The sequence below is a fragment of the Colias eurytheme genome, chromosome 5 (assembly GCF_061535395.1).
Source record: "Colias eurytheme isolate Ceu_HAF_F1 chromosome 5, ilColEury1 Martin Lab GWU primary, whole genome shotgun sequence".
NCBI lineage: Eukaryota > Metazoa > Arthropoda > Insecta > Lepidoptera > Pieridae > Colias > Colias eurytheme.
Window position 1 is genome coordinate 8980158 of NC_142984.1, and position 17073 is coordinate 8997230.

Genomic DNA, 17073 nt, shown 5'->3' on the forward strand with positions numbered 1-17073 from the left:
TTCATTATAGAAACTATTACGAATAGATATTAAAATAATAATAAATTTCTCAAACATTTTAACCGAATGCAAGTTAGACATCAACAAAATTAAGTCTTACATAACTCATGCAGTCGAAAACAATTGGAACTCTCATTCCAACTCGAAGCGTACGTAAAAGTTGCGAACTTTATACGTAGGGTCGTAATAAAACAAAGTTATTGTAGTTTTACGAGTGAAATCTGCGTTTTATTCTATATCGGTGCTTCCGTATACCCGGCTAGAGTTTATATTACACTTTTCAATTGCCTGCAAACTTTGCGAGTGGGTAATGTTGTATGAAGAAATATTCTAACGATGTTGTGTTTGTGATGAGCTGATATTCTAGGATGGAAACGAAATGTTTAATACAGTTGAGCCATTTGTAGCATTTACCATACTAACCATGTAGACATAGTTCGTTCTTTAGATTAAAATTAATCTACATTATTAGATACGTAAATTTTAATCATCTATAACCAAATTTCATGCAAGGTATTTCATTAATTATTAGAATAATTGCAGTGACACTATAATAGAAAACTTCCTTGAAAAAACAACTGAAAAGAAACTCCAAAGCATTTTCTTCTGAGGTATAACAATGCAGAAAATAGTTTCCAATTGAAGTGTCAAAAGAAAAAGTGTGTCACTAAAATCCCTGTTGCAATCAAGCAAAGTTTATATAAGAGGAGAAAAGGTAAAAAGTTATTTCAAGATTGCAGCCATTCGGCTGGTAGCGAGCCAAGAAAGGTGGCACTGCGGAACAGAAATTCATTTTCTTTATTAAATTTGTTAACATAACAAAGGAGTGCACCATTTTTGGTTTAGACGAAAATTACGTGGTTGTTCTTATAGCTTAAAGTTTTGGTGGTGGTTTTTTTTTAGGATTTTTTTAAAGAATTTGATATAATATACACCGTACCTTAGTAAGAAATGCCTTTATTCTGTGTGGTGTTTCATTTTTTATTTGTATTCTTTTATTTATATGTATATTATCACGTATTTCACTGCACACTACGATATTGTAAAGCTGAAAGATAATACCAATGAAATGAAATAAACTATAATAATAATCTTCCTCCAGACAATCTTCATAAAGACTTTACCCTACATAATAGAAATGTTCCAGAATATACTGAAGACATGTTATTCTGACACGGGCCACCGATTAGTGATTACATATTGCTCCATCTCATACAATACGAAGTTGAAACTAGCCGTAAGTTTCTAACTCAACTTGAGATGACTCAAATTGCTTAAGCTCACCGTGATTCATTGCTATTGTAGTTGAAATCGAGTTTAATATATTATGTTACTATAATGTTCGTGTATTTAGGTTGATTTTCTAATGAATGGACTGTACCTACGTCTAATATGTTAATACTGCTAGGCGCTTATCCTTGCTTCATCCAAATTACCTGAGATAAAAAATGAAATACAAGCCAATGTCTCTCAAAGGTGTCGATTTCTTATGATAACTCTTATTAAAATCGGTAGTGCAGACTTTATTTATAACAAGCAATAAATAAAGTCTGACTTAGCCATACTAAAATATAACAATAAAGAAACAAAACATAATTTTCATTGTAATATTCGTTAGTATAGATGCATTAGAAATTTGATATGAAGAAATCGATATGACCCGAATTACACAATAGGTAATATTCATTTGTCAGGGGAACAGGATTGGATAAAAACAACAAGAAATGTGGAATAATTTATTGTTATTCCAAAATTCATAATGCATTATTCATTAAGTCAGCTTCGGAGAGCTCACAACTTTTCTTTATTAATATGCGTCCTAAAATAGCAATAAGACATGGTTATGAAATAATTCTGTCTATCTGTTTGACTTATTTGAATATACTTAAAGCTTTTTTGATATTATGATTAAAGACAACTAAAAATGATTTCTCACTTAAGAATATTTTAATAGTTCTGAATATCTGTTTAATACATTTCTATTTAGTTCAGTTATGAAAGTTTCACGAAACTTACAAAATTAATACGAAGATCTGTGCAATGTAGATTGATATTTAATATAATAAAATTTTTATCATCACAATTCATGACAAAAAATTCTGTATTCTGTTATATTGCAATACATTCACATAGTGTACCTTTACGATTCGAGATGTTCCGTAAAACGTAGATACATCCTTATATCAGGAATAAAATAATCTTTAACGTTAATCAATTCCCTTCTCCAATCAAATTTACTCCGTAAGCACAGCACAGTGAAAAGTGTAATTTGGCTCGGCTGCAAATCCAATCAGTGTGGATTAATGAAATTAGTCTGGGACTGACTTAGCTAAACTCGCGTGGTTATCTAAACTTCTAACGTATGTAATGAATACGTTAATCCTATTAATGATATTTGTACCTGAGTTTGCATGATAACGTTTACTTTATTGATAACTTCATAAGGCTTCTATGCTCCCAATGTAATAGTTTGTTTGGGATTAATGTTTCAATTTTAATGCCAAGGTCGGATTGATATTATGGATGGAGTTGTTAATAAATTAAGTTGTAGTGTAGATGTAGTTAATTCGCTAAACATAATATTGTAGTTAAATGTAAAATATTATATTTTATACAGGGAACTTTTATTATATAAATATATAGGTACGGTTTTTTTTTTCAGATAGATATGCCTACAAGAGAATATTACACAGTCTTTATTCTTCTGAACTTAATTATTTAATTTATTTTAGTAGCTATACAATACAATACCGTCATTTTATTTTATTCTTAAATTTTTATCACATCTCGCCATATTCAATTTTACTTTCATTAATTATCGACTAGCCAAATTTCGACGCAGTGGCACTGTGGTAGGTACTTCATATTGAAATGTTTCACCAGAAAATGAATTGCAACGTCTACTTTTCTCCAGACAAAGTTGGTTTTCCGATCAGCTCAAAATTGGATTCCACTAAAACTAAGCTCTATTAAATGCAAGTATTTGCTATGCCGTTCTGGATTTTGGGCGTCAATAGATACGAATGAATTGGTAGTGAAATACTCTGGTTGGTTTTGTATTAAAACTCGAAAGCCGTTTTAAATACTAATGGCGTAACGGGGCTTTTATTCAATATGTTTGCAGTTGGATTTCTGTTATGTTTAAAAAAACATTCAGGTATTTCTTATGGTAGTTTAGGTAGGTTGTAGGTAGAAAAATTTAATTTAGTGGTATAGGAAAATGATCAAGCACCTCAGATCAAATCCTACATATTATTAAGTATTACGTTGGTTGCGTGGTTGACGCGCACCGAGCGTAGCACCGAGGGGTCCTGGGTTCGATTCCCGGTGGAGATAAAAAAAAATGTCTTGGTCTGGTAGGACACAGAAGGCTGATCACCTACTTGTCCCTAAAGAAAATCAATCAGTGAAAAAGATGTATGCATCTGATGATTATGCATCTGCCCTACCCCACTAGGGGACATGGGACTTCACACACGTACCTATACACTGAATAACCATTCTGTTCTGTGTTTATTACTCATTCAGTTGTTATTATTGTAAAACTTAAGGAATTTAATAATAAATTTTTCGGGTTAAATAAAATACATCATAAAAATTAGGCAATATGCCCAACATAATTCATAGATAACCTTTGTCCAAATAACTTTCTCATTATGTTAGTAGGTATAATAAAATCTGTTGTTCGAAACCGCGTTATATGACTTATATAAATCACTCTCATATGAGATAAGCAGTTTATGAGGCGAAGTAGAAAAACAATGGAAAATCAATGGGCTGTAAGTTATCCCCCTGCGTAATGATTTCGGGCACCGAAGTTTTGCTAAACTTTCCCTAATGTACAAAGAAAATGGTTTAGAAACTGATAAGAATACATCGGAAATATCTTTGGGCAAATCTTTTTTCCTTACCTGTTTATTTTTTAACTAAATAAAGTTGGCTTCTAGACTGTATTACCCGGGTTAATGGCGCGTATTTTGATCTTCTTTTTAGGATCATTTTATGTAAAAGTTAGTTCAAGAAATCTAGATTTTACCAAATGTTTGGATATAATGTTTGCAATACATTGCAGAACTAATAATAAAGACTATAATGGGATGAAATTGTTATCATGTTTATTGCTAAAATTAAATCACGATAGAAGCGATCTCACTTCTTAATAAAATCAATTAATAAATTTACTTCCAGAAATTAAATGTCTAATTTCTCTTTTACATCAGCTATCTGATATCTCCACATAAAACACATGTCAATCAGTCGCTTTCTCATACCTAAAAGTAGCATAAAAACATTATCATTAAAAAGTTTTACCATTGAGTAATAGTCACTACATCACAGATTACTAAATACTAGATACACACAGATCTGAAACGAGAAACGTTCATAAACAAATATCATCCAGTTCTGACCACTGTGCAATTTTGTAACCTTTGAAGTAGCTTTCCGGTAAATTTGACACGAATCCGTTTCGGGGATAAGACAAAGGATCCAGCGACTTTGATGTTTTGGACGAATGAGGTTTGTTCCTTGATTTCGTGGAAGATAGATTTCTTTTTAGTATAGAAGTATGAAGCAGCTTTATTTATTTTATTAATTACTTCGTTAGATATAAAATATTTCTACTACTCTTGTAGAATATCGTAGTAGGCATCTAAACAAAATTTATAGTGAAAAAGCAAAATATTTGTATCGAAAACTTTACTATAATTGTGCTATTATTAAAAAAAATCTAATTAAAACCATTTTTGCAACTCTGTACGAAATATTTTCCAAAAACATTTCATAGAAAAAAACGTTAAAACCATTGTTTAAATGTTTATCTTACGTTTGTTAATTCGGCCGTTTCGCCAAAATTCTATTTTAAACGAAGAGCCCGTGTAAAAATAGTAAAAAGTGCATTGCTGTTTGCAATCCATTTTGTCGGAAAGTTAAATAAAATTCGTTGTAGAATGCAAAGCGGATTTTTGTCACAGACTAACGGGAGGATACTTAAAATGTTTTAGAAATGTAAATTACGCGTAACTTTAATTCTAAACCACTCGACTTGGCTGAGTTATACAATGCCATTTACCACGGGAAAAACCATAAAATTAATTCATAAAAATTGCTACAAAATAAACAAACAAGAAAATAGCACACCACATAACAATATATCTCTCTGTAATACCATAAAAATTTACTTAAACCTGCAATACTCAGATACGTTACGAGAAACTTATTCCGAATACAGAAATTCAATAAACATAAAAATAAAATATAATAAAACTCGATATCAGTCAGAAGCACGCGACGCAGGGGGTAATATTTATGAGATACCTAAAAGGGTTCAATAGGAATAAACGCCAAATACAACCAGTTTTATTAAGTCGTTCTTCCGCGTATCTATGAGGATATTTTCCTCCTTGATTCGCACAAAGTCAAAAATCCAATAAAAACCTTATTTTGTTATTGAACTGAGATAGGATATTACTGAGATAAAATATAAAAATTTAGGCTTAAATTACTTTGAACAACCGGTAGGAATTAACATACGCCAATCAATAAATTTTTATTTTTATTTTTAAATTAAAACACTGACAAAATTCGCTATTCAGTATTTAAACAATAAATTATAATAATTAAATTATAATGACTACTGCATTTTCTGTTAAAGTGGTTCATCAGGAAATTTAAAGTAAAAGTTTGGCAGGAAACACCTTAACATTTTCTCAATGGTACCTGTCTAGATGAATCTTTTTTTTTTTTGTTAAAAATTATAATAAGTGATTTTATTTACATAATAATATTATGTTCATGTGCAAAAATTTTTTAACGACTTTTTTAATCAAATTAATTGTAGTAAATATGTAATTCCACACAATATATTTAAAATGAAGCAATTACGTTTTAAACTTTTACAAAGCTTCTGATTCGTTCTTTGTGACGGAGCACAAAACACAAATTCCATTTCAAGACAATTTCCTTGTTTAAAAATGTATAGTTAGTTCTAACAGTGCAGTTCTATTACAGGCGGAATTGGTAGCAGTGGAGGGCAAAGAAATCGAGACACACTACGTGTTAGCGCGGGAACGAATACGTCGATGGAATTCCACGTCAAAGTGCTATCTGCTTGTGGAGAACTTACCAACTCCTTTGCAAGTAAGTTTCATTATTTTAGATTATTGGTATTGTGAATTTTTTTAACATTGCAAAGTTCGTTTTAAATAATTTCTAATTCATTTTTGATTGGAGTTTCAATCAAAATAAGAACTTGTAGTACCTAAATCTCAAGGAACCACCACTTTTCATAAGTAATTCATAATATCATAAAAAATAATAGCGAGTAGAGTAATGAGTTGTTCTACAGTATCGGGTACTAATTTTAGATGTGTACTTAAATGTCACATCATTTAAAAGTAATATTACTAAACAGTTTTTGATAAAAATATTAATATGCGTGTAATGTTTACAACATTTTTTTACGTTACATCTTGTTGAAGTGAAACTTCTTTATCGGGGTTGGAAAAAAATTGAGTGTAACTTTTTTTCGTTACGCGTGACATTTTTCCGTTACGCGCCATCTTTTTCTTATCCCTACCACGCGCGATTCGACGTATTTTTATTTTTTGTTAAGTTGCATATAGTAAATTTTTAATTTTTAATTTTTTTTAAAATAAGGTCATAAAGAAGTTTCACTTCTTACGTGTGTACACTAGTACACGCACACATTTTTTTTCTTCCTAACCACTATTCCATACCCTAAACTAAAACCAAACCATTTAGGCTGGTGGCATAGCGAGCGCAAGTATATGGTCATCTTGCGGGTGTCGGCAGCGCTTGTTAGCGGCCGTGACGAGCGGCGGGCGGGCGGTACACTGGGCGGCGGTACCGGCTCCTAACAATAACCACACTGATTTATGCAGGTTTAATTATACGTGAGTATTAAAGTTAATATTTTAGGTGATAGTTTTGTATTCACTAGAAGATGTTAATTAACTTGAATGCTGAATAAACCTAGGTCTAGTCTGAGTCTTAAGTTAAATGACACGTTAAATAAAAAGTTAGAAACTCCCGTGATATCAATATTTTTCCAATATCACTTTTATCATTCAGAATAATAAAAAATTATTTAGATTATTGTAATATTCAGGGAAATTGAATTAAAGCAGGTTTAAATTCGCAAAATTTAAAACCGTTTTGGTCTATTTTGATTCCGCACTAGCATGACAATTAATACATGAATAGCATTAGCAATTAATTCCCACAAATGAGGTAAAACTGAAAATTATTAGCCATTAAAGGTCTTATTTAAAATCACTCGATAATTAGGCACTGAAAATGAGATAGGGAAATAATGGACGTATAAAAACGGACGATAAATAAGCTGGTTAGTAATTAAGAGAAGCTTCCTTTGTGAAAAATGGTACTCGTTTCTATGGAAATCAACGTAATGGAGATGTAAATTTTGTTCATCTCTTGGCTACACTTATATCCTTGAGGTCAGCTTGAGTTTATGGTTCTGTTGATAATAAACATAATGTATCGTAGACTGGAAGACTAATTAAGTATGGACGCAAAAGTTTATGGCTTTTTAAAATTGTGTATTGTGTTGTTGCAAGAAAGTCGGTCGATATCATAAGAAATATGGTTTCATGAACAATTTACTAAAGTATACATACAAGTTTGCAAGCAATCTATAGTCATATTAGCTTTTAAATGTTTAAAAAAAAACGGTATAAAGCTTGTTATTCAAATCCGAACTTTGTCCATTTATTTAATCACAGGTTCGCTCTCAAGCCTGAATAAAATTTTCCCAGACTACATTCTTGGCACTAAACTTCTCATTGTGCATTTAGTTTTGTATTTGTTTCGTATTCTCCGCTATGCACCGAGTTGTTATCTTGAATGGCATTAGAAGTTTAAACTGTGTCTTGTTCATTTTACTTGAAAAATTATGTCTCGGACTCTGGAATTCTTCCAATTTCGCAATGCATCCTTCTTTGTCTGGCTGTTGGGAGTGTCCTTTGTGGTGCCATAAATAAAGTAAAATATGCGACGAGTTTTAAAAATAACTTCACAAGGTTTCGAATTTGCTCACGTTTTTCGTATGTAAAATAAAAAAAGGTTCTTAAAATCGTTTGCAGGTTTATTTAAATGTTTTAAAAATACATTAATATTAAGTTAATAATAAAAAATGTGAAAAAAATTGTTTATCCCTCTGTAAATTTCTTGAAATTAAAGTAACATTTTCGTGACTCAAGTCTCCAAGGATAAAAATCACAACAGCTTAGCCATAAATTTTACATTTGTAAAACAACGAGCAAGTAAATTTCGCTAAATAAATAAGGGATTTAGCTTTTAACTGAAATTGTTTTCGTTATGCTCGAGCGCTCTCGACAACTAAATGCGAATAAACTTTTGCAATTTTTGTATTTAAAACGTCGTAAATATAAATAAAGAGCATTTTGAATTTACACGAATTTTAATGTAATTCATAGCTTTTCAATAAAATGACAATTTAGGTTTGGAGCGTCGCCAAAATCTTTAAACTCAACTTCATATTATTTGATCATTTTTACAAAACAACAAATCGAACGTTCCAGAACATTCCACCGTGTATCCAACCTATGATTACACAAAGGTTACTAAAACAATTTACGTATAGTTGCGTTGGTAGTGGGTACATGAACAGTGAACACGCGTGCAATCGAGTACGTTATGACCCTCGGGGGCTATTCATCAAAACCGCCATAATCTCGTTTCAGTACTGACACGGACATATTGAATGGTTTCATGTTTTTATTCATACTGGAATGAAAGCTGAATTACAATTTCAAACGGTACACTTTGTTGGTGTATTGTGGCTGTAAATGTTTTTGTAAGTAAATTATGTATTTACATTGTTTGTTTTCATTTAGTAGCTTTATAATTTTTCGTAGAATGACTATTCGTTATATTATATGTATAATAAAAATGTAACTTATTTACAGCTTCTTATATTTTCAGCTTATTGCTTCCTCCCCACTACAAAATTTTGTGTTTAGACAAAATATAAAATAGATATAGATAGATCAAAATAATAAACATTTCTCAATATCTATCGGTGTTCTCGAAATCTCGCTTAATAAGCATTGCAGTGGATAAAGCAGTCTGTAGAAATTGACAAGATATCTGTTAATTAAAACAATACTGGCAAGTTTGGTGAACCGCTTTGTACCATCACTAAATTATTACCCAAATTCAAACACTAATAATCAAGTGATTGTTTACCTACCTTACCTACCTTACCTAAAATTTGTCGAAATATAACCAAATGTTATATTATTCATTGGTTGCTATAAACCTTAGTTTATTCAGTTCAGGGTATTAACAATGTATAACCACATGACGTCATTTAAGGGGCGATTAAACTATTGATTTAAACTCAAAAAGTGATTTAAGTTAAACAGACGTTTTGGCTTCGTAATGGCCAAACTTTGGCACGGCTCGACGGATCATTGAATCACGTCTACATTGGGAAATGCTTTTCTATTACATTATAATATTATGTGTGTAATGAAACTTTGCGTTATCCACCATGTTTAAATGAGTAATCTATTATATGCCTAGGTATGTGCTGGGATTTTGTAAAATTATTGAACTCTCAATAGATGATTAAAAACACAAAATAATACCTCTTAAATAAGTGGAAATCCTGAAGTAGGTTAACAAGTAAATTTAGCCTTAACTCAAATTGAATAAGGTAATAATTGCCACGGAAATGTTTAAAGTTTTGCACAAAACATTTTCTCTGAAGGTAAAAAAAAGAAATTACATTCACATTACTAAGATAATATTCGCCTCCGTCCTTCATAAGCCTATCTTATTATTCAAGACAAAGGCTAAGATATAACATTACGAAGAAAATATAATTTAAGCTAATATATTTTTGCAATCTCAAACAAAAAAGTAAATCTCCATAAGAAAAATTCATCTCCATGTTATGAAATAGTACGAAGCACACAAAACGGTTATTTTATTCATATCTCACGCCCTACATTTTGATAGTGAACATTCTTTTTGTAGTCGTAGAAATATAGAGAAAATTTACTAAAATAATGAAACAGTTTGAAATTGGAGTTAATCCTGCAATCGTCTACAATCTTTTGTATTTTGAATAGTTTTTTTTTTACTCGAGTAATATCAATGTACTTTTAAATGTGATATTTTTATCATAGCTCCAACTGAGCAAATTAAAAAGTCGATCCAACATAATACAGCGCTATCAACAAAATATGTTTCCACTGAGTTATTACGAAGTTGGAGATTGAATTTTATTCGCGAAGTTATTAAAATTTAAAACATAACGAGAAGCTATTAATACCATTGCGATGAGTCTGTTCGATTTGATTATACAGAACATTGGTAAAATGATTTTTCCAACGAATTGTCAGTATTACTTTACGTATTTCCGAATTTATATTGCTTGTAAGTCGTCTTCTCTTGCGTAATGATGCCCTTATAAGAATGTCAACCTCAATTTTGTATTGTATAAATATAAAGGCAATATCTATTTTAAGAATAACGAGTAAAAGCGTTTTGTTGTAATACGACGTAAAAACATGTTTATAAATGATGTATTTTTCCGTTCGTTTGATAAAAAATCTGCTTTTACATACAAGGACAACAATTCATTGATTGTTGTTCTATTTACGGTTTTATAAGATGTTATAAGTTCCAAATTTTAATCTGTAATATTGGTAACGTACTTTTAACTTTTACATACGAGTACTTGCACTTAGAACACGGCCAATAACATTACATTTCTGTATTCTTCTCTTCAACAGTAACATTATTTAAACAGAATTTCCTTACTGGATATATTTTATTCAAACAAATTAATACCACCCATCCTAAAAAATATGGTTTTATATTTCTTAGTTAATTAACGATTTTATTACACAATCGTATAATGTTATAAAAGTAGCAGGTAAATAAGTAATTCCCCGGGGGCCGTGGGTATCTTTGGAAGATTTCCCCACTATAAAAAAAAAAGGTAAATAAGTAATATTTGCGTTGTAGGTTCCCTGTCACAGCTGACATGGCGCCGGTCAGTTCTCTGCTAGTTTATTACGTCACGGAGGGCGGCGAGCCGGTCAGCGATGTGGCCAGTTTTCATGTTCGACTGCTGCATAAAGAGGTGTGTATAGATATAGAAATATTTATTTTGGCTTAAGGCTGCAGTCTAGCAAAATTGCGTTTTCAACAAGTTATTTGACAATTTTTTCCCGGCTAATGAAATTATAAACTGAATTTTTTTTTCTTGTTTATCAATTAGTGTTATATACGCAATGCGCGTGAATTTTTTCACATTTATAAAGTTACTTTATTTTACCTTAATCAGGCCTTCAAGATAAGTCTCTTTCCCCCAAAGACATTTCGAGCTAAGTTTGTGCACTCACTACGTTGCAACCGATTACAATTTACACAATCTGATCAGCGCATTATTATCCTTATATAGTCGTTATTAAAAACTGCTGAATACAATTGCCGAAAAACTTATGATTTTCTTAATTAGAACGTTATAAATTCATTAAATTTCCCATTTTTTGCCTTACAAAATCTATTGATAAATACTGCTAAAAGTTATTTTTTCCATTAATTTATTCGAGTTGGTTGAAGACCAATGAGTATTAATCCTTTAAAAAAATTTTTTTGGAATTTTGATAATTCTTTAAATATTAAAAAAATATTTAAAATAATTAGGAAAAATCCTAGCGAATTTCTTTAGTCGCGCTCCTTGGGCCGGAGCGTTCTGACGTGTGCTCTACGCTCGATTTTCCTTCATACCGAAGTGAAAGTTGCTCTACTTCATTAAATTTAATATTTTTGTTAATTGGTTATTTTTAACTTAGTTTTGTGCAAATATTCGTATTTTTAAACATTTGATTTCGATATGGAAAATAAACGAAAAAAATACGCGTGTAACTACTAGAAAAAAAATTATCTTCGAACATAAAGTTAATGAAACCAAATATGTAGATTGCAAAGGTGATTGGCAACAGTTTCTTTATTTTACGGGGTGTCAGTAAAGGGATGTATATTTCTTTAAAACTAAAGTAAGCTCATAAATTTTCTTATAATATAATTTTTTTGAAGTTCCAAAAATGTTTATTTTTCGTTTGAGAAATACGAAATATAATATAAACTTGTATTGAGAACTTGAACTTCCCAAGTTCATCCGGGGAAATCCCCATACGGGGAAAATGATTTGTTTACTCCAAAATTGATCCGAGGTGTTTTAATTTTTTCTTCTAGTCATTTTCAACGTAGCGGCATTTTGTTTGATTATTAATTTTGTAACTTAAATACAGGATGTTGGTTTTATATTCTGATCTTACAGACGCGCTGACAAATTTAGTCCACCATTTCTAGTTTAGTCTACCAACTCTAATATTAAAACGAATGGATTATCATCACATCATCAAAACTCAGATGTAATGGAAGATCACAATAACATAGAAAATTCAGTGGGTGTTGAGAACTAAACAAACAGAAGTAACAGAGACGCGAAGAATAAAAAAAGAGGACGAAAACGATAATTCGTTGATGCTTTCCCTTTTCGACGTATTGTTAGGGTACATCACCAATCTGCAAAAAACAAAACTGATGATTCCCAATTGCTGATTAAAAATGAAAAACAAATAATCGACAACAGTGGTGAAAATTTGCTGATCACAATGAAACATCCTTCAGTGGTAGCAGATTTACTCATTTAAAATGTATCGGTGAACAGCGTACAGGAGAGGAGGACAGGAAAACATTATGAATGTGGATGGTGGATTGTATACAGGGTGTAATCGATAAGTATGTGCAGGCGATTATGACGTTATTATTGCAGGTATCAAAAAACTTAAAACTGATATCGAAATTACTTTACCTAATGAGCAAAATGACAATAATAACTTTTTAAAAGTATAACGAGAAATATCTAAAAAATTTACTTTATACACTCCCATATCAAAAAGGGAAAATGGGACTAGTAGAAGTTAAATGTCTAATTCCGGCAAAAGACATGAATGCGGAAGATGCGGTTAAAAAAAAATTAATATTTGAAATACAATGCAAAAAATAACACTTTTGTCATAGATAAGAATCATGACTATTTTTTCCAAATTCAGGGACAACTAAACGTTGCAGAAGCAGAAGTCTGCTTATTTGCTGTTTGGACTGGAGTGAATCATTCGTTAAAAATAGAATTTATAAAAAAGTATGTAACGTTTAGGCAAAATAAAATGATGGACCATTATCAAGATTTTACATAAATTGCCTACTGTCAGAATTGATTGATCCGAGACTTCAGCATTCGATGCCCATCAAGGACCCATCCTATATCATTCAAGCGATTGAAAAAAAAAGAGATAAATCCAGTGCAACCGATAAAGCATCAGAATGCTAGCAAAAGATTTATTAGGTTTATCAATATAAATCTATATATTATACATAATATAATAAATCTGTAGAAGACGCGAAGACCGACATCCGCGCGGACGGAGTTGCGGGCGGAAGCTAGTCAGAAATAAATACATATCTTTTGTTTTCATTTGCGTATTTTTCTATTTTATAACTTTTTAACACAAACATTACATTTTTTTATTATATACAAAATTTGTTTATCCGTTTTATTAGTTAAACTGAACAACTTTCACTAAGAAACTTAGGTCGAAAAAAATGTATAGAGTTATGCATTTTGTATGGAAAGCTTATTTTTTTTTATATTTCGTCCAAATTTCTTTGTAAAAGTTGATCAGTTATATAAACATGAAGTTGAAGATATCAATAGAAAGTATTCGCAAATTTTGTGTACTGATAAAAAAAAATCACCCGGTGTAATTTTCACGAAAATTGTTTCAAATTGTCATTTTTGGTACTTATTACGAATATTAAATTATGCATACGAATGATTTAATTTTTAAAAATTAAGTGGAGCAACTTTCCCTTAGTACATTTGTATTATTTACATATAGGATGACAGGATGCATTTGTTTGCACTACTAGACCAAGCCCTTAAACAAGTGTTATTACGTACTTTGCGTAAGGTTATTTCAGGAAACAAGAAACAGTTGAACTTTTAGAATCTAAGCTTTAGCTTCATTTCTGAAGTATTTACAATATTATCAGCAAATTAAATTGTACGTATTTATCATTGGAATTGGCTTGTTTTGGTAGAGATAAACAAAGTAGGTAGGTAACAGTAAAGTCAAGGGTTAAATATATGTTTCAATGTATTGAAAATAGATTCTCAGATATATTGTTTCTTATTTTGTTTTTATATAACAAAACTTGAGGTCAATAAACCACTACCGTTAAAGAACCAAAGCACACAAACCGCTATTACGCTACAACATAAATGAACAATAACTAGAATGAGCATAGAATACAATTCTGTCCTATCCACGTCTTTTAAACTTAGACAATAATATTATATCCTACTTAAATCACAGATGCGGAAGTTTGTGCGGATAGATGTATATTATGTATATTACACTTTCACGAAAAAAACTATTGGACGGATTAGCATGAAACTTTATATTAATGTTGACCAAGAATAACACATGAGCTAAAGGAATACTTGATTTTGCGAGTTCGTCCGCGAAAGAAACCGCGCGTTACAGCTAGTTATGTATAACACAGGTATTTTAAAAGTTTCACATTAATCTCACAAACTTTTATCTCGTTAAATTTCGCTGGACGCTACAATGCTACGCCATTAAACAATGGTCCATAATGAACAAACTTTGTGCGAAATGTAAGAATTGTGTTTAAGGTTTCACCTTTTCTAGCTCTATAAATTTTAATAACACTTTTAACCCGTTTATGCTGTGCATAGAAATAATATTGTGAAAATGTACAACTCTACGCTAACGCGACCGTGCGGAATCGATTGTGATTCAATTTAATAATAATGTAGTAATGTAATATAATTATGTAGTTTGAAATTTGAAAATATGAAAGAAAATGGATATATTAGAGCTATTGGCCAATGAAATGATATTAAATTAGGATTTTCTTTGTCAGAACTTTCTCAAAACGAATTAATGTGATAAAAAAAGTAAAACAAATTTAGTTTGCGCGTGAATGTTGAATTCTTGCTTTTAAAAAGATGGATAAGAAAACATCTTATGAATTTATAAAAAACTTAATCCCTCGATATTGCAGATTAAGCCAAGATCTCGTATAATCGACGCTGAGCTATTAATAATGCATTTTCCATCTTATTTTAATACTTAATCCACGATCTTTATGCTCTTATCGGATTATTGAAGAAAATTCATATTTTTTTCGTCCTTTCAATCGAAAGCATTGAATGTCATCCCCTGAGTAAATTGATCGGAAATATTGAGATTAATGGACTTCGACCGTAGCTAAAGTTTATATATTTATCTACATTAATATAGTCATTGAATTAAATCGAGCTATCTAGAATTGGTTTTTGCTTAACATTCGATGTCCTTACTTTGCAGAGAAATATTAGAATAGCGAGCGTTGAATAAACCTAATAAAATTCATATTATTTTTTTTTTACTCAGTTTATCAATCTCTTGTTTTATTTATAAACGTTATGTATATTTAGATAAAGTATTTTTCTCTTGCGTCTTTAGTATTTGATATAATATTTTTACTAAAACAAAATCAAAAGTTATTACACACCATACGGTAAAATACTTACATAAGTCATTATTTAATTCGCTACTTAAATTTTTATCGTTTCCGTACACCTTTTGTGAAAGGTCAATACTACTTTGTTATTTTATTACCTAAGTGCTTTCGCTAACTACATTTATAACCCAGGTCCTTAAAAAAATAATTAATATTTGCGTAACACCTTTTATACAATGAAAAAGGTCGAAGTTTACTTTACTTTGTTATTTAAAATCATCTCGAAGTTCCTGAACAGAAAGCAAGCTGTAACACAGGTCCTTATTTAATATTTATACCAATTATACATCTACCCGCCTGGCGTGAAATTGAACTGAGTTTACCAAGCTTAATTAGTGTAATGTTGACTTTGAGGATTGCTATTGTCTCAATTTTTGACGTTTTCATACTTGATTACCTTCGGGGTAATGGGTGTGTACCTTTATAATAATATGTTGTATATTTTAATTGTGGCGTGCGTAAGGTTCAGAAAAGTAACTTTGTTTTATTATACCGATTGAAGGGAGCTTTCCGTAGCATATTATATCAAGCTGCTTCTTTAGTGAGGAAAATTAAAAGAATTCCAAACGAATATTTCCAAGCTAGGTAAACGTATTTTTATTGTTTTTTTTTAATAAATCGGGAAAACCAACATAAATGTGATTTTCCTTGAACTAGAAAATGATTCGTTACCCATCTAGTTCACTTACAATTTCATCGAAATTGGAGCCATATAGTTCATGCGTAGTTATATATCCGTGCAAACGGTAAACCTGCATAGTTTATTTGTAACGGGTAAACTGCCTGTCATGTCCACCTTTGCGTGTATGCAACTACATAGTGGGATTTTTAAATAATATACTTTAACCTCAGTAGTCAGATGTTGATCGTGAATATTATAAGTTTTTGTTCATAAATTATTTAGTCATTTGTTAGCAAGAAGTAGATTATTTGTATTCTTTCTAATTTAGAAGTAATTTTAGAAAATAAAACATCATCATCAAAAGTATAAAAAATTGAAAATTAACAATCACAATTTTTATTGATTGATCGCTAGGAAAATTGGAAATAATCATGTTCCCTTACTCTGTAATAGAAAATACGAAGCAATTTAATTAGCTCAAAAATTAGCATATCCAATCAGATCGCATTAGGGACTAACAATCCGAATTAGGGTATTATTACACCAAATCGGAAAGTTGAATCGTAAAATTAAACCGCCGGCTAAATATAATCTCGATCGTGACGTTTATCCATAGCGATCCCGGGTAAGCGGGCCATGCGTGTGACAGGGATTTATATAGCCGGGATAAAGATTTGACGCTGTTCCGATTTCATGCTAGCTGATTGTGCTTCGATGGAAATTTTAACGGGCATTTTAGGTGTCTATGAACGCGTTTTGGATTTTTTGTCATA

At 30.8% G+C, this 17073-nt stretch overlaps 1 protein-coding gene across 1 annotated transcript in view; it reads left to right on the top strand.

The window, feature by feature from the left end:
• Window positions 1–17073, top strand: part of LOC149908583 (C3 and PZP-like alpha-2-macroglobulin domain-containing protein 8) — a 102360-nt gene that overhangs the window by 50359 nt on the left and 34928 nt on the right. Inside the window, exons 7-9 of the mRNA XM_090102220.1 lie at window positions 6010–6138; window positions 6763–6914; window positions 11041–11158. Coding sequence (XP_089958346.1) covers window positions 6010–6138; window positions 6763–6914; window positions 11041–11158 — 399 coding nt within the window. The remainder of the gene's footprint in view (window positions 1–6009; window positions 6139–6762; window positions 6915–11040; window positions 11159–17073) is intronic.